We start from the raw sequence: 21,668 nt of genomic DNA, 5'->3' as shown, positions 1-21,668 counted from the left end.
TTCATCCCACTAGTGGGATGCCACCCACTAGATCAGGTTGCTCGTCTAGCCTGGCCTTTGAACACCTCCAGGCACAGCCTCTCTGGGCAGCCTGTGCCAGAGCCTCACCACCCTCTCAGTGAAGAATTTTCTCCTATAGAGGAGGAAATAAATAGGAAGTATATAATTTGTGCAGTGATGTCACATTTCTAGGACAGTGTTTTTCTCCAGGGAATAAAGCTTTTCACATGCATCAAAGGAATATCAAGAAGTAAGATCAAAATCTTAGTGCTAAGTCACTTTCAAATGGAGTATCTGAGAACTTCTAAAATTATTATGAAGAAAGACATCTATAGTTTGATATATTTGTGGTTTTCATTTTTGGATAAAGAAGCAATGAGCCTTAACAATTATGTGATATCAGATTTATATATTGGTTCATTTATTCTATGACTATCTGTTGAGACCTATGAGATCAACATGTCCTTCAAACGTAATTATGTTCTCAATAGTTAAAAGATGTATCAGCCTGTGAAAGTTGCAAAGCAAGCAGTACAGTGAGTTCTTTGCCCTGTGACAAGTAAAAGGTGACTTACTATAGACCTTTTAAAATTATTGAATCCATTAAATTGCTATGGTATCACTGTTCTGTGCTGCTGTCTGGCCTTAGTCAGCTCACAAGTGCTGTCAACCTCATGGAAGGTTTTTCTATGGCATTAGTTTAGGGGTTTTATCAATAAAATAAAGGCTTGTGGACTAACTTTAGTATTGAACTTTTTTTTTTTTTTTTTTTAAAAAAGGCAACAAAAAAGAGAAATGTCTAACTATTTAGTTGATAGATGAGGTCAGAATTCTAATTAGAACAGTATATTCTCTTTGGAGGCCAGATCAGGCTTATACCTTCTGCTGTAAGTGGAAGACAAAGGAAGGCATCTTTTTTGAGATTCTGCATTTCCACAGGGAAAAAGTGATTATTTTATGCTCTAGAATTCTTCATTACTGTAGTTTAGGCACCCCATAACTTGTAGCAGATACATTTTGCTGTGACCCCATGATACTTACCTGTCATATAAAAGGAAGAGAACTGTAGAGGAGAGTTCCTGCACTTGCACCAAAGGATTTTGCTTCAAAATTACCATTTACTTTTGTTCTTTTGGAAAGCTGTAGAGCTTCCTTGTTATTTCTGCTTCTGGGCAAGTCAACAACTCCCACTCCATCTTAAGGCTTTGGAAATAAGCTCAACATTACAGCAAGCTGGCCCTGTACAGAATTTACATACACGTAAAACAGTATGCTTACAGTGTCTTTTATGCAGAAGCATAAAACGACTCGAGGCATCTTATTTTTGTTTCAAAATACAAAGAGTAATAGCTCAGGATTTCAAGGAGGAAAGATGAGGAATGGTTCTTACAAGTTAAATTGTTCATGCTGCATTACGTAGGACAGTTCTATGCAGACCAATATCAACAACAAAGGACTTGGTCACTGAGAGAGCTTGGATGAGGGCTGGTGTTTAGTAAACAGTAGCCTGTAATTAAGGCATTAATTAATTCATTCATTATAATTAATTTTAAGGCCTAATTAGACCTAATTCTACTTACAGCTGATGTAATCCAATGAAATTGCACACATACATGCACAAGTTAAGCACAGGTTTAAGAACACAGTCAAATTAGGTCCTTAATAAATACCGATTTCTTCACCTGTGTCACAGTGTCATCAGTATGGTAGCTAGGAACTACCGGTACACTAGATGGTTACCTAATTTGAGAAGACAAAAATTTACAAAGATAGAAGGTGGCTTACAGACATTTGCTTAGCAGTGAAATCGTATGTATTGAAAGCAAAATGGTAGTACAGACAAAAAGAGTACACAAAAAGCAATTGCATACTCCTGCTTCTACATGCATGAATGTTATTCAAATGTTCACTTTCACTTTGAACTTTAGCTGACGCTTATCAGAAGCAAGGCAGTTAGTTTGCCATTTTAATACTTGATTTAAGTATGATTATTTCTAAAAGTTAGTGCAGGAGGAAGTATAAGTTAAATGTTTCCAAAACTGCCCTGTTGTGCAATAGGCTTGCAGATCCTGCTTTGTAGCACTTTTCCATTTTATTGCACCTGAAGCACTGCATCCTGTAATAACGTTGTGGCAGTGCAACACTGCCCTCTTCTGGGTTATCTTAAATTCACAAATATAAAATCCATCACAGAAGTACAGTGCCAACAGTAGCTGAAAAAGCAAGTGCTTTCAGGTTGTACATTTAACCAGGACTGTTTGATTATAATGAAACATTAGCAATACCAGTGCAAAACTATTCCTCCTTTTGTATCACTCACCCACAAACACTGCAAATTAAATACGTGGATGCTATCAGCTCTTTTCTTGCTTTATTAGCATCATCATTATTTGCCATTATTACTCACACAAGTCACAGGTGATACCAGAAGTTGTCCTTTGTAAATCAACAGTAGCTGAAAGTAGTAGTTTATATTTTATTCAAAAAAAACAAACAACCAAAAAAAACAACCCTGCCTACTGGTCAGAATCTGCTCTTACTTCAGGCTTTTAATAGGCCATTAAGCTGGCTGCTGCCTTTTTTAACTTGATGGCTTTACAGCTGCATGAAGATAAACTGTGCTCTCTCTGTAAGATCTGCTCCAAGACTAGCTTGGCATTGTGCAGTGACAACTAGCTGTTTATTAACTATGCTATAGAAACAATATGGTAAAACTTGTGTGCTGTTAATATTCTGTCCTTTGTCTTTTAGTTTTTTGACTTTCAGTGATTTGCTACTTTAACCTCTAAAATGCACTCTCAGGTGATTGTTGGTGTTAAAGCTGGGAAAACAACAATTAAAAAAAAAAAAAAAAGAAAAACAAAACAACAAAGCTAAGGCTATTACTGGGGGCACAGTTCTCTACGCTAAACGTTTTAGCCTGCTTACATGATAGGGCCTCTTCTCCTTAGCAGAAGGGGGAGATCACCTGTAGCATTTTGTTTTGTTTAAGTCTGTGTAAATATCCTTTTCTTTTGCAGAAACCTGATATGAATGGCATTGTAAAGCCACCCTTTCTAAGGTATATTTTTTAAAGCTTTTATGCTAATACAGTTATGTTGATTTTTATATTGGCTTATAGCATATTTTGATTGTGAGGGGAAATTGAGATGTTTTTTCCTGAATTTTACTCTGACCTTTCCTAGGCATTGTTAAAACCCACTGTGGTTAAAATTGGTTGCACTTTCCTCAAGAGTGCTGTTAAGTGAAACACAATGCAATGCCATCCTCAGAAGTGTTTTTCTCTAGCGGTTTGGCAGGGAGCAGGAGTCAATCAGTCTCTAAGGGTTAAAACTAAAAGTTTTGAAAATTGGAAGCTATTTAGAGAATGTCCAGATCTAATTGGACACTAACTTAAGCAAGTGTTGGATTGCTGGAAAGTGAAGTGTATGAAGTTTGTTTTAAAGATTGAAGTTAATCTAAGAGTTGCATACAGTCCTCTAGTCTAAACCATAACTTCATCTTCAGATAACTTAAATGAAGAAATGACATGGCTTAAATTTCATTTTGTATCACTGTGAGCCTTGTAGTAACTTTGTACATTTCTTTTCAGTGGGGAAAATCCATTTGCAACCGTGAAACTCAGACCAACAGTAACAAACGACAGATCAGCACCAATTATTCGATGAATATACAATATATATACACTTCTTATAAACACCATTATCAGTAATGTCAATTGCTATCTAAAGTTGTTCTAAAAAAGATTATTTAAATGTAATTACTGTACAATAGAATCATACTAGAATTGATTTCGGATTTTTAAAAACCTATACTTTCTAATGAGGCTATTGGTTTGGGCTAACGTTTGAGCACTTCAGTTTGATTTTACGGTATGCCTTTTTTGTAGTAGGACAATTGTGAAAATACTGGAGATAGTTTGGATACTGTAGAAAATCTGAGTTATCTAATAGCTCAAATCTGAATCTTAGGCATTTGCTATTTAGAAATTGCAATGGTAAGTTCTAGAATGCAAGTCTGTGTATGCCACTTACTAAATTAGAAAAGGCTGACTTTTCTCTTCCAAATTCAGCAATGTAACAATTGCCTTATTATTCCAGAATAGAGAATTGCCTGTATAAAATTATACATTATTTTGTTTAAAAAAGACACCCTAGGTCAGAAATAAATATTTATCCTCTAAGCACAGACACATTTGTAATGCTTTGCTTAATGTTCAGATACAAGTTTTTAAACGTTAGGACTAAGCTTAATGTATTGTCAACACATTCTTCAATGATTTTTTTCTTTAACATTGTCAAACTTTAGCCTTATAAAAGTTATTATAATAAAATAGTGCCATGATTTTTCTTCATGTATTAATATAAAAAAGCTGCTTTTGAAGTTACTCCATTCCTGCAGCCTTCCACAGGAGAAAAACAATGCCTAGCAATGGCATAAATGCTGGCAGAGCACGTTGTATCTCAGTGAAGTGACATACAGCTTTTAAAACGCAGAATTCTGCTTGGGGACTGAAGTTTCATTCAGTTCCTGAATCAAATGGAGCTAGCTTGTCTGAAGAAAATATTCTTTCTACTGTAATAATCAGCTTAGAGCTTACTAGGATCTTACAACCTGCCTCTTCATTCTGCATTAGTGTTAGGTGCTTTGTCAGAACCTGTACAGTTCAGGTGGTATTTCCTATCTGCTATGTGAAGTGTCTCTCCTGAGAGACACTCCAGCAACTAATCCGTATCCTAAAGCCTTCTATTTTATATATAAATATATCTGTACATGCCTTCAACAGCATCCTGTGGATATTCATTTTGTTGTGTCTGCTTCTGCTACTACAGTGAATTCAAGTCATGTGAAATGCCTTTCAGTTACTTAAGATCAAAAAATAGTATATGAGCATGTGATGGCTGCAGAGGTAAAGTCCACTCCTTCCACCTCCCCCTCCTCTCACCCAGCCTTTCAGTGTTCAAGGCTGAGAAAGCTTCTTTAGATACTCACAGACAGTTCCATAGCAGTTACACCATTTTGAAATACTGATGTTTCAAAGGTACAAATTACACCTGCACCAGTTTTCTAAACTATTAGAGAGAAGCACATCAAACTAGACTACAAGCCCTCAGTGGTTCAGCCCCAGAATTAAATATTTTGACATGTATATATCTTCAGTCGTGGCCACATAGCAGTGCCACAGCCTCTCTTTTTTGGTAGGAGCTCCCTGCTTCAATCAGCAGTTACAGGTATTGTTGAACACCAGTTCCACTATGTTGGGAAGCTTCTGCTACAGCAGAAGCAATTCTGCTACTGCAGGCCCTTGGAAGTAACACACTTGTCCCCATATGCAAAGCCTTCGCTTGTTAAAAGAGGGCTTGTACTGAGCCTTCAGAAGAAAGAGAGGGTATCTATTCAGCCACGTCCATTACACAGACAGCACTTGCCCTTCTTTCCTCAGAAACAGTCAGGTTGAAGGAATCTGCATGTTTCAACAATTACAGCCCTAAATCATGACTATTTTCATCGTAATGATCCTGACAAATACTCATCCTTAGTTGTAGCTAGGATTACTAACTTCACTTTCAGAGTACATGTTATCAGATACGTTAGTCACATATGTAATAACCCAGCCACAAGTTGAGGATTGCAAAAAGGAAAAGCAGTTTTTATTTAGTTTTCAAGAGGTGCCACTAAACATGGAAAACAAGTTGGGTTTTCATGTTTTGCAATGCACATGCTCATAAAAGATTAAGTTTAAATTACATGCAAGAGACTAAATTTCTTCACACTTTACAAAAACAGGTCTGAAGCAAATAAAATGATTGTACATGACATTTACATTAGAAAGTATGCTAACAGTTGTAGCTTCCATAAGCACGTCCACGATCGTCCCCTTCAGCCAAAAGCTGCCCCACAATTAGGGCATCTTCGCTGCCTCAGTGCAAGACAGAACAGAATCCCAATTGGAAAGAATACAATGGCACACAAAACACCGAGGCAGGTGAAGGTGTCCTCCAAAACGCCAACCCTGTAAAAACGGAAAACAGACTGAGTCAAAGACACCCACTATGTTTAATGCAAAGTTACCACTTTGTGATTTGACAGTCACTTAAAGGAAGAAAACATTTAGTAGAGCAAAAGGAAGTGCATGTAGTTTTTTAAATAAAAGTCTTTTATGCCATTAGCTTGCAACAGAATGCTTTGAATTATACCACTTCAATTTCAGAAAGCAGCCATTTCTTTATCAATCACCACAAAACAGGAAAACAGGACTAGTATTTAGCACAAGACACAGCCACCACAGCTCTGAGCAGCTGTATTACTTGGTTAATTCCGGTACACTGAAAAACACACAGGTACAGCACCAGATACACAGTGGAACTCACTGAACGCACGTGTGCTCTCAGATTCATAAAGCTTTATCACAAAAGCCTTTGCAGCTTCTGACATATATGTTATTACTAGCTGGTCCCTGAAGGATCTGAAACTCACAGCTCCCTTCTTGTATTCCTGCATGCTAGGTCATTAGTTAACTAACCTTGCCAAGTAACTACGCAGGACTAACAGATCAAGTGGTCAGGATAGGCAGTAAAGCAAGTATCAAACCATTTTCCTTGCTAGCCCTTTCTAGGGTCAAGTTTTTCTGTATAGGTAAGGATAAACTTTCCTAGACCTTACTACCAACTAAAGAATATGCTCATAAAAATGAAAACAAGTGTGCTTTTAAAATAATCTGTGATGATAACTTTTATTTAACTATCCGTGTTGTTCTGGTTACTGCAGGTCAACAAAACAGCTCCATTTCTCAGCTGTTTAGGTCTTTCACAACAGGCAGCAGTCACGCTTGTGTCACATGCTTTGCCTACCTAGCTTCCACAATATCCCAGTGTGAACCCTCTCAGTTCATTCAGCCTCATGTCACCCAGAGGATACAGGCACTAGAGCTCTTTCAGGAAAAATAATAATAGTCTTTGCTTTCTGAACGTTTTGGTCTGATGATCCGGAGTGTTTTTCTCAGTTTCTTTCTAACAGAAAGATCTGAATTGAAGTTGTGTAACACTGGCTAAAGGCTTCTGGTCAACCATCCAGCTCATGCTTTCACCAGGCAAGTTAAAACTAGGTAACTACATGCAGTATAATTCTGTGTTTCATCAGCTAGGCTTGTCACTGAGGAAAGCAGCAGTTTTCCACTTTGTTTCCACAAACATCAAGTAGTGATGTGAAGTGAGCTCAGATAAAAAGAATATTGAGTTGCTTCTGCCCAGAATTGATGCTCTGGTAATTCAATTCTACTGCAAATAGCCCTGGTACACCGCACAGAACCATCGGTATCTGTACAGAGCATACACTGCTCAGAGTGTCTTTAAAAAGATACTTTACACAAAGCTAAGTATTTCCAAATCAGCTGACAAAAAGGATGTTTTCACAGCAGCAAGACTTGCTATTTAAGCCATGAAATTCCACAACTCCTTACCTCACAGAAAGTCAAGTGACAGAAGAAAACAATTAAAGCAGAAGTAATATGGCAGTTGCTTCGTTGGCAATGTCAAAGGTTATATAAGCAAGCAGTCTTACTAGAAATGCTCCTTATTTCTTTAGCACAAAGGCACAAAAGAACCTTTTTTGCTATTGACATGTAATAACATGACTTGAACTTCTTGCTCTATTGCATCAAGATCACCAGAAACCAAAGTCCTGAAAGAGCTGTGGTAGTTTTACCCAGCTGGGCAGCTGAGCTCCACCACAACAGCTCTCGCTCCTCCTCCTCAACAAAAAAGGGCGAGAAAACACAAAAGGGCTCAAGAGTTGAGGTAACAACAGAGAGATCACATACCAGTTATCACTATGGGCAAAACAGACTCAGCACAGGGAGATTAACGTAACTTATTGCCTATCACTAGCAGACTAGCACACTGAGAAACTAAAAGCAAACTAAAAACACCAGTCTCCAGTTGCCAGTGCATTATTTCAGATGGCTGCAGACTTTTCTTCAGACTGCGTGAGACTATATAACACGTGAAAGGCTAGCTACACTGGGAACTCAGGGCTCTGGCCACATCACCAGGATGAGAGGGGCTTAAAAAAAAAAAAATCTAGCTGTAGATCAAGTGTGAAAGTACTTTAAATACCAGCACTTCATGGTAGAAAGTGCCAATTAAATAAGCATGTATAGGACTAGGCTAACCACTCACATTCAGGCTTTCTAAGTCACTAGAACAGCTCAAGAGGTGCAGCACTACTGTCATAAGTTTAGCAAGTTTATTTCTGGTAGCTAGAGAAATAATCCAAAAGGCCAAACATGCAGCACTATTAAAATAACCCTCAGTAGGTGTTCCCAGGCTTCTATTTCAAAAATCCCAAGTCTCTGTAGAGCTGCAGGAGAACCCACTATTTGGCATTGCGTAGCTCCAGACTAGGCCTGACTGAATGACCGCCCTACACAGGAAGAATTCTGGTTCAGCAGTTTTGTGTCACAGCAGAAAAATATCTGAACAGACATTTAACTTCAGTCTCCAACCCTTTCTGAAGTGCTATATTTGAATGTCCCCCAGAATTAATATAGACAGAAAAGCCTAAGCATTCAGACTTAAGAAAATTGAGCAGCTATAAAAAAAAATAAAATCAAGATTTGGAGGTTAGCAAAACACTTGAACAAGAAGTGACCTCTTTGATTGCCTGCTACAGTGAAAGTCAACAGAAACCAAGCTAAGTGACCTTGAAATACGTGCTACAACAGGCAAGGTGCCAAGACCAACAAGTTGTTTTTTCCCTATAGAGCAGTCCCAGGCTATTGTACAAGTGAATAAAATGAAGAGAAGAAGATGCAGTCTCAGAGACTGCTCCCTTACTGCAATTGACTAAAACATTACAACTTGTTTTAACTTAAGAGCTGCTGCCCGTCCCCTCGACCATCATAAAAAGCCAAAGGCGTTTTTTCAAAGCATTCTTGATACTCTGCTGCTTACACAACTTCATGTTCAGTTTAGGATTTCAGCATCAGTCCCGTCCTTTTGTTGAACGTCCTTCTGTTTACAGAGTTGCATGATAGAAGTTGACTTCCGATTTGGTGTAAGATATTCTCAGAGTACAGCTGATCCCTGCAGTAATTCCAAAAGGCTCTATTAAGGCAACAAGCTGAGATACAGACTAGCACTCTGATCAGCCTACTGAGTGTGGTCTCAGCACACAAGTATCCTGAGTCTGAGTTTTGTAGCCTGCATTGCTCACGGTGGCTACTCCTACAACCTCAGCATCACACCACCTCTATTGCCTGTCAAGACACACACACTGCCAGAGCTCCCTCTGTCCATGCAAGCATAAGAACGTAAGATTACTTTTGAACACTATCACCTGTGTGTACAGAGACTTAAGAGCAATGAGAGATCAGCTCTGCAGAAGCGTTCTACAGTTGTAACAAAATCTCTAGGATTTGTGATCCTACCATTTTTCCCCAGACCTGGCACAAATTTTGTAGAATTAGTCCCAGTGGTATAGGTACCACTTTTTTTTCCCCACACAAGGCTCCATAGCACTTCTTGGAAGCCTCCTCAGACATGGGAAAAGTTTCATCTTTCCTTCCAGTCCCTCTTAGCTTCTGTTCTCATACTTCCATTCCCAACTCCAGATATCAATATTTGCTTAAAGTACAGCTGAAGTTTTTACCTGTGATGCTGCCCAAATCCATAGAACTGTCTTTCTCCTGGACAGAATCTCCGTATTCAGCACACCAGGAGAGTCAAGAAACGTTGTAAAGGATAAGGATTCTGGCTTGTCACCCACAGATATTATTGCTAATACTACAAGTACTAATGACACTAACGTTCACAGTACAGTAGTTGTGGTATCAGTAGTATTCTATTCTCCAACCAAAGTCAAAGATGTGTGTAAGGAATCAAGCATAAGGTAACAATGCAGCCTTCTACTTGGTAAATATTCTTTACATCTTCTGCAGAAGGACAGGATGCTCTCCACTGACAAGACCTAAACAAACAGACTGCCATGCCAGAAAGCTGCTCCAGCTTATCTCCCGGGGTTCTGAATTTTGATTCAGTGACTGATCCTTGTCACAATGAGTACCTGACTGAAAGAACACAGAATCCCACTTTTATACCTAATACTCCCAGAAATTTTAGCACTGACCATTGTCTACAGACAGCAGAGCAAGAGCAATGTCTCAGAAAAATCACTACCAGTTGTCTTCACAATGTAGTTTACCCAAGCACTCTTCTGTAGTCAGGCTTGGCAGCTCCACACCTGTCCAGACACTGCAGGCAGTTCTTGTGGGACACATGCACACAGCTGTAGCCTTTTTCACTTCTGCTGGCTTGATGACAAGTACATCCAGTGGGTTTACAAGGGTCAGAGAGGAAAAGCTTCGTGTCTCCCTCACCTGGCATGCAAACCATTTCTACCTACATAGGGAAAGTGCTGACGAACGACACTACATGCCAGCAGACAAAAAGGAGCCAGACCATCCCTGCTGCAAAGCAGGAGCTCACCCATGATTTGGCACATTAGTCACTGACTCACAGCACTTGCCCTGCATCTTCCCCGCATCACCTTAGCGAGCGGTACTCAGAGAAACTACAGACACCAGAGTTGCTCAGCTTGTTTAATATTACTCTTCAGTTTGTGTCTTGGATTCTGCTACAAAGAACTGTAGCCAAGGATTCCCCTCAGACCGTGGCAGTGGTGGCTGCTTCCCTTCCTCTCCCACCACAAAGCAGTCCCCAGGAAACTTAAATATTGATGGGGAAAAAAGAGGGGATAGATAGTAGAAGAAAGAAGAGTGGAAGGACCTACTAAAAAATGATGAACACAACAGTCATCACTCGCAACTGGAAAACAGGCAAACACCATACAAGAGCATATCACAAAGTATATTTTTTCCATATGCTCTGGATTATTAATGCTTCATCTTGACTACTATATGCAGCTTTTGTCCTCATTACAAAAAAAAAAAAAAAGGGCTTAACAGAAGTGTCAAAAGGGAAGAATAATAGTAGAGAAAAGGTAGCCTCTGTCAATATGTCCTTGCTACTCAACCTTCAAGTCCTAATCCCAAATCAGCTGTGTACTACTAACCAGTCAGAAAACATCAAAATTGGCTTGCTAGGTCAAGTTCAGAGCATACTAACCCAAAGAAAAGACACTTCACTAGACTGACTTTGAAAGCAGGGCAAAGAACTCCCTATTAATGCCTGCTTCCAGAGATTTCCCACTAGCTGTCCTACCTGAACATACTGATCACAAGCAGAGTTTACACAGTATGTCTTCAGGCTAATAGGAAAGCGTCACGATAATTTGTTTGCTAGGACACATCCAGACACTAAAGCTGTACAGTTACATTGTAAGGAACCCTCAAAATTAGACTATAATTAAAGAATAGAGTCAGTAAACAAGGCTCTCATGCCTTCAACTTCATTCACCAGGGAAGAGATGTGCTACTAGAAGTGCCATCTCCTGGGAAGAATATGCTAACAGAACTGAAACGCAAAGAGATTCAAAACTGCTTAGACACAACCAGACTGGTTATAGATACAGTAACAGAAAGGACATCAGTGGTAAATTCAAAACAGCCAATCTTTTCATAATTTTATATTCAGTTCCTGCCCTGAAGTCTACCTTTCTGACAAGTACACCAATGTGTTTAAGGGTATAAGCAGCCTAATTTTGATTTGACCTTAAGGTATAAACATACTAAACATTAAAGAGGGATCAGTCAGGGTACTTCTGGTCAGCCCTGAGCAGCTGCAAACCCAAGCTTAGATGACTGCTGTCTAACCCATTACCATCAACCCTCTTAACCAGCTTGCAAAGGCCTAGGTCTCCTGGTCAGCAGATGTCCCTGACACTTTAAATACAATTTACTTTGAACTCCCTTCCCCCTAAACACAGTTATTCAGGAAGCATTCTTTGGTCACGCAGAATGCCAGTGAAATAAGACAGTGACAACTTGCTGTCCATATTCAACACCAGAACCAGGGAGAAGGTCTGAGAGGGATGAAGCAAGCGGCAAGAAGCACGGCCAGCTCGGCAGCAGAGGAGGCCCAGGGCCAGCACAACCAGGGAACAGACGAGTCTGTTCCAGGTGACGCTCATTTGGGAAGCTCAACAGGACCGTATCTGTGTGACCTCCCCCACAACATACCTGTTATTTCAGTTATTTCCTAGCACCTCCATAGCAGCGTGACTGCTACTACAGCATTAACTCCACAAGCATGCTCTGGTTTCTGTTGATTTGTGTCACCACCTAATTTTAGACGAACACTTATCCAGTCACTGTCTCTGCTTAGCCAGTTACTATATTTAGAAAGAGGAAAAAAAAAACTTTTTATAAAGGAGAACATGAATATTTTAGTTTGTGCTTGTGTATCTTACCTGAGCTACAGACTAATTAGATTCCATATTCAAGTTGTAGATTCATTAACGTAACCAAACATAAATTTTGTTCTACACAAACCACATAAAAGCTGATTATAACTGCACCACTCCCAATCTAAAAATAAAGAGGAAAGGTTTATTTATACTGCAAGCAGTGTCTTGGATTTAAGCTATACTGCAGATGCCAATTCCATAAAGCAAGGTCAATTATTCCCACTGACAAGCATTTAATACCAAATTACTTTTCAGACGGGCCTTTTCTTGGAAATAAGTCTCAAAACATTAACATTAAGTCATGTGCTCAGGATCAGAGAGCCAACAGGGAGATTTGAAAACACAACATTAGTACAATTTACCACGAGCATTTTTAGACTCAACACTACATCACAGTACTTAGATGTGTGCCTATCAGCATTTTTTATCCCTTATAAATGAAGTCCAAGGGTCAGCCTGAGTAATCAAAGATAGCATTCTGATTGCATGATACAGCACTGCAAGACCTGAAAAGAAGCTGCACTTCACTAAGAGGTGCCTCCAGCTGTCTTACACACACATACTCCCTGACTGATCAAGCAAGGGGAATTTTCAGAACAGTATCCCAATTTCTCCTGCCTCCAAGGTTGGTTGAGTCTTTAACTTTAGATTTCAGTGGAAACAGTCAGACCAGGGACAAGCAGGGACTTTGGAAGTTGCACGTGAGACCTCTAATTCTGAATGTGGAAAAAAAAAAAAAAAAACATAGCTTCTCCTTGTGTCTATCCTAGCTAATCCAACAAAAGCAGCTAGGTTAAGCAGTTTAAATCTCACCTGCAAGTAGTAGAAGAAGAAAATTGATAACTAAAGATGCAACTCCTGATGGTATACTAACACAGTTGTAGTTTCCACTCAGAGAGGAGCCAGTTTCTCCAGCCTCAGCTTGAAGGCACACTGAATGGTTGTTGATCTGTGGTTTTCCCCCTACCACCACTCAGCATGTAATGTGGCCAAGTTACTATCACCTCTGGTTACCATCCTCACCTAGCAAACAAGACCAGTTTCCTCCTCACTGCTACAAAGAAATTCTAATTATCAGAGTACAGACACCAAGACAAATGATGACAAAAAAGAAATGTTATCAGCTCAAGCCCAGCAGCCAACTGGGAGTTAACAGCCACTATAAGAGCAATAATCCGGTCCCTAGGGAATATATTTCTGATGTATCTTGTTAACTGCATAAAGTCTCATTTATTAGAAAAAGATGTATTTTGATTATTTTCCACCAATCGGTTCAAAACAGCACTACAAAAATCCTCAGAACTGCTATGGAAACTATGCTGTTCTCCCTTGGTACCCTGTTCCAAGGGTCACCAACTCCTTTCTTCTCCTGGGCTTAGGTATCCAACTTCCTGCTAAGCAGCTGCATGCCTCTGCTGTAAGGCTGGTTTAAAAAAAAAAAGAAAAGTTACAGCTATCCTAGCCAGTAATTCCAAGTGGCAGACTCATGGCATCTGCTCAAGTCTGCTGTATCAAGGCTTTCTTCTTCACAGTCACATGCGTAAGTCACTGCTGAATTTCATGCCCTAACTGCTCCAGCCACCAAATTACAGCACAGCAGGAATGAACGCCCCAATCTGTCCAAACAGCATACGTTTACAAAAAGCTGCATATTATAAGGAAGCTACTTTGATTCAGCACAGGCTGAGCTGCTTTGTGACAGAAAGCAGTGTCATGAGCTGCTGCACCATTATAGCTACTCCTCTTTACAGCACCCTTGAAATGGTATTTCAAAGTTGGCTTTACTCACAAGATTCAAAAGGATCTCTGTAGCGTGTCAGCCTGCCGCTAGAAACTGAAAATCCCCAGCTTTTCTTCAGGACAACAAGCACATCTGATAAATAGCTTTTTTATTATTATTATTCCTTTAATATTTAGCCAGTACATATTAAAATGTTATATTAAAGAATATATACATAAAGTTATTTCTTGTGAATACCTACAGAAATCCTGTACCCTGCATGAGCTTCTCTCAAACCACACACAGCACTTGTGATTGAAGTAAGCAGAAGATTGACATTTTGAAGGAGTTTATCATTTAAACACAATTTTTCCAGAACACTTTTCTCAGCAGTGATGCCCTTAATTGAATAAAAACAAATATCAACCAAAATCTGTGAACCTTCTACTTTATCAAATCAAAAATCAAACAAACAAACCCACACCACTACCAGGAAGAAGGCTCAGAGATCTGAGAATAAAGTTTTACTCATAGCAGTCCCTCATCCTTCAGTCCTGGAAGAAGCTTCAGTATTACCATAATTTGGAACCCATGGTAATACTTCTCAAGCAGGTAATTCATAACCATCAGAAGAGAAAGCCACCACAGTGCAGTGGCATGTCCTCTCCCTCACCCTTTCTTTCAAAGAACCAAATTCCTGTTAAACACAAACATAAACACCCAACAGGGACAATCGCAGGCTCTGCCCAGATTTTGAAAGAACCAGGTTTTGTAAACTTCAGATCAAAAGTATGTTTGTCACAGTTTTTTAATGGATCTTTCCTCTGTTAAGAAACAGGAAAGCAAACATTCCTTTGCAGTTTGTTCTACCCACGAACAAGAAATGGGGAAAAAGAAAATGAAAGTGACCACAAGAGAAGCAGCCAGGCTGCATTCTCCCAGCTAAAAAGATAATTAAATTACATGGCTGGATCTCTGAAGTTAGTGGCTGTAATGACTCAAGCTGTTCTTGGGAACATAAAGTAGCTTAAAAGCCAGACTTGGCTAATCCTTACATGTCAACTACCAGACCTAAAACTGACAACATTCTGCACCTCAGTTTGATTCTCTGTACATCAGGGCTGGGCTGGAAGAGGAGCTCACACTACGAGCACTGCAGCCACCCTAAACTTCTTAGCAATGCAAAGAAGGATGCAACACACAGCAAGGCTGAAGTCTGTAATTAGAAAGCAACACTGACCAAGGACGAATGAGGATGATTTGACTAATGAGTAACTTTAGGCAAGAGGTACAGCTCACAAGGCAAGAGTCATCCCACAGATACATCAATGCTTCAGAGATATATTTTTTTTTTAATAAAATGCAATTACATGGTGACCAGGGGCAGGCTACCTACTTCTAGAGATACTTTGTACTTTTTATGACTTCACACCACAAACTAAGCCTGAAGATTGGTAGCTACCTAGCTACTGTAGCTAGCCTGTAAACCCCAAAATCACTTGCAACTCTGCAATAAAACACACTCATACCAAAGTAACAGATCAGTACCACATGTTTCTCCTCAAAATCATCTTTTTTAAGTTGAAAATGGCTCTTTTTTTTTTTTCTCAATTAGCAGCATTTCCATGCCATAGAGCTGACTGGTTTGTTTCTGATTGCCAAAATCCTGTTGATGGGCTTTAGCCCTCTCCATCAGTTATGTTATTCCACAGTCACAAACATGCCTTTTCCCTATCAGTCTAAAACACATGGACTTCTCTAATAATCATGCATGGTTTCAAATCCAAGGAGTAACATGACAACTGCCTTGGCAGTTTAATAAAAGTTTTAAGCACTATTAATAGCTTTTTACATTATCGATGCCCTTTCAGTACCTTTCTATTCAGTGATGTATTCAGAACCTACCTGCGTGTTGCATTCTTCACCAAATAGGTTTCCAGGCCAAGAAAGTAAACTAGAACTATGTTTAAGGTGTTGAGAAGTCAAAGAGGATTACGAGCAAATAGACAACGTAACCTTTCAGAACACAAGCCTGAACTGTTTTTAGAACACTGTTACTAGATGCTGGTCCTTGTGGGTCCCTGATCAACAGTAGATGGGTCCTACATTGAAGGTGCGTGGTACTGTGCCTCAAAGAAACCAGTACAGCACGTCTCACACCTGATTTCTTTTCACGGACTAAGGCAAAACTTAAGGATTTAAGAGCAAAAATGTGGTTAGGCTACGTGTGTCTCTCTCTCTCTCTAAAAAACACTGACTACCTCCAGTAACACCAGGATGATGGCTTAAAAACAAACAAAAAAAAACTTTTCAAGTCAGGTCACTTAACAGCACCTTACAAAAGATATAGAAACTTGCTCATTTTTCCAGATATGGCTGAAAGGATACTAGAATTATTTATTTGCAAATGACTGCTTCAAATGAATCTCCTAGAGCACCTCTGGATAACTACTAGAAAAAAAAAAAAAAGAAAAATCCTAAAAATAGCAGCAAGAGTCTACCAACATTACATTATCACAGTTCCATTTTTTTTTTCCTGAAATTTCCTGGTTTTAAGGCCAGAAGACCTGTATAAATGCACTGCTTGCCTTTTACCAGACAACACATAACATCTTTCCTGTCTTCTGGTTGAGCTAAAGTATGAGCATTTTAATGTAATTACTCTGGTGGCAGGATCTACCACATCCTCCCAGCAGCTCGGAGGTTACCTTCCCTCGTTGTTTAAAACATGCATCATCTTCTAAATCAATAGCTCTAGCTGGTACAGGTTTTTCAGCCTTAACTGCTGGAATTTCAGCAGGCACCTGCTTTAACCTAGCATCACAAGATACTTATTTGAATCCACCTTTGAAGGCAGGTACCCACTCTCAAACACACATCAGTTTTATCACAATCAAAAGGCATCAGAGGCGCTGCCCCCATCACTACGACAATCTCCATCACCTTCCTAGCACTGAAACCCAGAATCATTTAAGCTATGCTAGCAAGTCTGTTTCCTAGATGTTTTGAAATGAACAAGAAAAGGCTCAGACTTGCAGAATACAAAGTGCTTCCTCATAAGACGCCACAAGGGTAACTCCCATACGTTTTAACAGAAGGAGAATGATTCTGCATTTGAGTCAGAGCTGGCCAGGCGCACAAACCAGCAGCAATCTGGCTGCCCTCACTCATTAGTTAATATCCTGGGAGGAGGAGAACTGAGAAGTGCAAAGGAACTACTGCAGACTTACAACACTAATGTGAAACAGAATGCCTCCTTCCCTTTTCTTATTTTATGGCTGTTGATCACTGAAGGGGAAGTTGCCCTTTTGTTGCCATTCTAACTAAGAGCTGCCCACTTTTTTCTGTTTTTTACCACTTTGTATCAGATTTATTAATTTCCCTAAACTTCTACAGGAAAGGGACTTATAAAGTAAGAGAACTTTTAAAACCCTATGATACTGATGTTTTATATCAATACTGACAACCACCTTGCCTGGTTTTGCACAGCCCAGACTGTGGGGATGAGTAGTCACCACAGCAGCAGAAGCCCTTCCACAGGTCTGCCAGATAACCAGAACTGATGACAGTCAGAGATCACAGAACATTTCACAATAAAGTCATGTTACTCGCTATCACTAGTCATAAATGCATCAGAAAGGACTTCCTGTCATCCTCTCCCCAAAGAGCTGACCCTCTACACCTGTGACTGAATTGTCTTTTCATTAAAGACACCCCTTACAGATCTTCCTCCATCATACCAGACAGATTCATGTTTGCATGAAGTCTATTGTATTAATTAAGCAGTTGTCTACAGCCTATTAGGATATACTACATAGATTAAAGAACTGCTGAGTTTTAGTGCTTTTTCAGTTAGTTCAATTCTAATACAGACACACAGAGGAAACCAGGCAACTATATGGATACCTCTCATTTCAAACATAAAACATAAGGCTCAGTTTATTTCTCAACTAGAGAACTATTTTACCTGCAGGCAGGACAGCCACCAACTACTACTACAGAAGTGGTGGTAGCAGGCTGTTGAATAATGGTGTATGTGCTTGAATAGTTTGGCTGTGATGGCGGTGGAGGAACAGCATATCCTAAAAAAAAGGAAAAAACAACTGAATCACAATGTGTAAAGCACAGAAATCACTAATAGTTCAGTGAAAAGCACAGAACAATTTAATAAAAAAAATAGAAGTGTCTTGGTGAAGCACTTTAAGAAGCTTTCAAAATCAGAATCAAAGCATACCAATCAGCACATCTAATAGCAAAAACACTTCAGAACTCCAAGTATCTAGCACAATTTAACCATCTAAAAAGGATTTTGAGCTAATAATTAACTTTAAGAGTTTGTTTCAATGCTGTTTGAACATTGAACAAAAACAGTTTAAACAAGTGAGGATTGTGGAGTTCACTTCTGGACATTACGCATCAGGTATGCCCCACTCTGGCAGACAAACGAGTTGAAACTGAGTATGTCTTCCTCTCCACTGGTGTCCAGCTCAACTTCCACACGTTACATTTTTGGCTACAGAGAGAGGCAGGAGAGATAGGATGCAAGTGGAAAGGAAGCAGGCTGCATGGCAAAGAAAATAAAACCTTTCACAAAATCCAGCTTGTTGGCTAGCAAATGGGTTATTTGAAGAACTGTACTTAAGAAGCACAGGCCCCTGGCTACCACATTAATGTGAAAAATAAATAAATAAATGCTTTTAAAGGGATGGTTAGATGTACGCAGTGCACTCCTACAGCTAAGACACACTTTGCCCAAGTATGACCCATCCTAAGCTTCTCTCCCAGAGCACAGTTCTGATTTTTCTTCAGTCACGTTACACACCAGAAAGCCCATGAACTTCACTATTTAAATCAAAAGGCCAACTGTCATAATACCCGTATCACAACACAGTGTCCCAAGTCACTGGCAGATTTACCTGCTGCCTCACAGTTCTGCCCAACGCACCTACTTGCTTGGCAGACTTTTTGCCCTTCCAGCAGCGCTCCCTTACAGCCCCGGAGCTCCTCCTGAGCGGCTCCTCTCTGTGGCTGCGCTCAGGACTGCCTCACTCACCGCTCACCTGCTCCAGCCCCTCCGGGACTCCCGAGGCTCACCAGACCAAAACAAACGTGAACCGGGGAGCCCTGAGAGGCACACGGAGAGCGCAAGTTTCCTCCTGGGGCCACTTCCCTGCTGTCGTTATCCCCCCCCTCCCCTAGGAGCCACCCGCCCGTGGGGCGGCGCCTCGGTACCGGAGCCCGGCACACCTGGGGCCCCTCGGAGGAGGAAAAGGAGGAAGAAGAGGAGGAGGAGAGGAAGAGGAGGAGAGGAAGGAGGGAGGCAGCAGCGCCTCCCCGGAGCCCCCTCAGCGCCTCCCGCCGGGCACCACAGGCCACGGCCCTGCCCCGGGGCCCGCCTGAGGCGCGAGGACAGCGCCCGGCCTGAGGGGCTCGGGGAGGGGGCGCGGGGGGTGTGCGAGGCGCCTGAGGGGGGCACGGAGGTGCGTGAGGGGGATTAGGGTGTGAGGGGGCTGTAGGGTGCGTGAGGGGGGTGCTGCCCCCACAGCCTCCCCTCAGAGGCCGCCAGCCCCCTCCCCGTCCCCCTTCCCGTCCCCCCCCGCCTCAGACCCACCTGCGGCGGCCGCGGCGCCCGGGTACGGGTAGGGCGGGGGCGGCTGGAAGCCGGGCTGCGGGGCGGGGATGGCGCCGTAGTTGCTCTGCCCGTAGTCGTAGCCCGCGCCCTGCGCGGCGGGGCTGTAGGCGGGCGGCCGCTCCTGCAGCAGGGGCTTGTTGTCCATGCTGGGGGGGGACAGGGGACGGGAGGAGGAGGAGGCGGAGGCGCTGCCCGCCCGAGGAGGAAGCGGCGCCCTCCCCTCAGCGCCCCGGGCTGCCGGGCGCCGCCCTCCGCCCCGCCCCGCCCCGCCCCGCCCGCCCGGGGGCGCCGCGGCTGCGGGGAGGGGGTGAGGGGGGGACCCGCGCCTGAGGGGAGGGGAAGGGAAGGGAGGGGGGGAGCGGGAAAGGGGAGGGGGGGGCGGCCCCGGCTGCTGCGCTCGCGGCCGGTCACGAGACGGCGCCCCACGTGACGCCGCGGCCCGGCGGGGCGGGAGCCTCGCTGAGGGGAGCGGGAGCGGGGCGGGGGGGAGCGGGGGGGGCTGCCTTAAAGGGGCCGCGCGGGGCAATGAGGGAGGGCGGAGGAAGGGTGAGGGCGAGGGGTGCGGCGCTAGCCGGCAGCCCGGCCTCCAAAATCCAAGTTATGAGTACTTTGTCCAGGCACATGCTGAGAGGCTCTTCCCTGGCTTCTGTTGTCCTCCAGCCCTGCCCCCTGTCACCGCTGGGGCTCTTCGTGGCTGGAGGTTTCCACAAGAAATCCTCTAAAGCCCAGCGCGACACAGCTTCCTCATCTGGGGAAAGGCACTTCCCTATAACAAACACTGAGTGGTGAGGAGAAATCCCCCTTTTGAAGAAGTGAGACTTGGGAAAGTGGGGAAGAACCAGCAGGCAGAAGGGAAATTACAACAGCCACCTCTGGCCTGTCAGGGCCACGGCCAGAAGACGGTGGAATGTGGTGTAAAACGCCTTGGATGGAGCAAAGCCTTTCTTCAGGACAAGAGGTCTACAGACTCACAAAGTCACCATCTGAGCTCCAGCTTTGCCATGTCCCAGCTGCACAGGGAGGTCCCTCTGGACTGCACCTTCTGTGCAGCAGAGGCTTTGCTGTGGTATGCTGCAGCCTGCGTTGGGAGTGCTACAATTACAGGCAAATCTGAGACGTTACAGCAGACTAGGGCTAGCAGCCGTAGCAAGTGAGCTGTGGTTCACTGAAGCTGTTTCCTCCTGTGCTGGACTGTGACCAGAAATCGGACAGGGTATTTGGACACTTTCTCCCTCTTGCAAGGCCTCAGAGCCCCATCCACAGGCAACATGGCACAGGGCTCATGTTCACACCATGCCCCAGGTCACACACCAAATCCACTGCCTCAGCAGGCAGCAAAATAAAAATCTCGCCCAGAATCTGTTTACATGTACCTGTTGTTTGGTTTTGCAAAACTTTTCTTGTTACTCCTTTGCAAATAGCAGTCACTGTTGTAACAGCATCAACTGCAGAAAGCAGGGCTCAGCATCAGACACACAGAAAGAACTTTCACAAGGGAAGCGTCCTGCCTAACTTACATCTAACCACAGGCGTAGCATAGCCATCGTCCTTGTTAGCTGGCCACAAAGTTGTGTGCTGCCAGTGTCATGGATAACGCGCATTGGGCCTCACATGAAAGTTCCTCCTTAAAATCAGTTTGAGAGAACTCCACAGGTTGTAAATGGCCTGTCATGTGAGCTCCCTGCATGGTCATTCCTGCTGCCACCATGTAGGACTACAGGACTGCAGGTCAGAATCCAAATTGAGCGAAAATCACAGAAACTATGCCTTAAGCTATTCTATAATCCAACGCCAATGGAAAACAAAAGTCTCAATTCCACCTGCTTAAAAAGGCAGCTGGATTGAGTAAATGTCAAACATATCAGAGACACGACTGACAACAGGCCTTGCAAAATGAAATTCTTATGACCTAAGCAAAAATGTTTTACTGAAATGATCAAAACATTACCAGGG

The 21,668-nt window shown here is 42.3% G+C and overlaps 2 protein-coding genes across 2 annotated transcripts in view; one reads left to right on the top strand and one right to left on the bottom strand.

The window, feature by feature from the left end:
* The window catches only part of BAIAP2L1 (BAR/IMD domain containing adaptor protein 2 like 1), a gene marked incomplete at both ends in the record, with an annotated part of 40,049 nt that extends 36,381 nt beyond the window's left edge, over window positions 1-3,668 (top strand). The window contains 2 exons of the mRNA XM_084295824.1: window positions 3,021-3,061; window positions 3,593-3,668. Of these exons, the coding sequence (XP_084151950.1) occupies window positions 3,021-3,061; window positions 3,593-3,668 (117 nt within the window). The remainder of the gene's footprint in view (window positions 1-3,020; window positions 3,062-3,592) is intronic.
* A 1,954-nt stretch (window positions 3,669-5,622) lies between these two features.
* On the bottom strand, window positions 5,623-20,061 carry BRI3 (brain protein I3). The gene is made up of 3 exons (XM_084296115.1): window positions 19,695-20,061; window positions 18,051-18,165; window positions 5,623-6,013 (listed from the first exon to the last, which is right to left on the bottom strand). The coding sequence occupies exons 1-3, from the start codon at window positions 19,858-19,860 to the stop codon at window positions 5,881-5,883; spliced, it is 414 nt and encodes a 137-aa protein (XP_084152241.1). The 5' UTR covers window positions 19,861-20,061; the 3' UTR covers window positions 5,623-5,880.
* Between the last annotated feature and the right edge of the window lie 1,607 nt (window positions 20,062-21,668).

This window comes from Netta rufina (assembly GCF_964035555.1).
Source record: "Netta rufina genome assembly, chromosome: 15".
NCBI lineage: Eukaryota > Metazoa > Chordata > Aves > Anseriformes > Anatidae > Netta > Netta rufina.
The sequence above is the reverse complement of the archived record's forward strand: the minus strand, read 5'-3'. Positions and strand labels throughout refer to the sequence as shown.

Excerpts from the sequence above, each read along its gene's own strand:
- BRI3 (XM_084296115.1), bottom strand. The coding sequence starts at position 19,860 with ATGGACAACAAGCCCCTGCTGCAGGAGCGGCCGCCCGCCTACAGCCCC. Across the intron at positions 18,166-19,694 it reads GGGCGCCGCGGCCGCCGCAG|GATATGCTGTTCCTCCACCG; the intron begins GTGGGTCTGAGG and ends CCTTTTTTTTAG. Across the intron at positions 6,014-18,050 it reads GGTGGCTGTCCTGCCTGCAG|GGTTGGCGTTTTGGAGGACA; the intron begins GTAAAATAGTTC and ends CCGTTTTTACAG.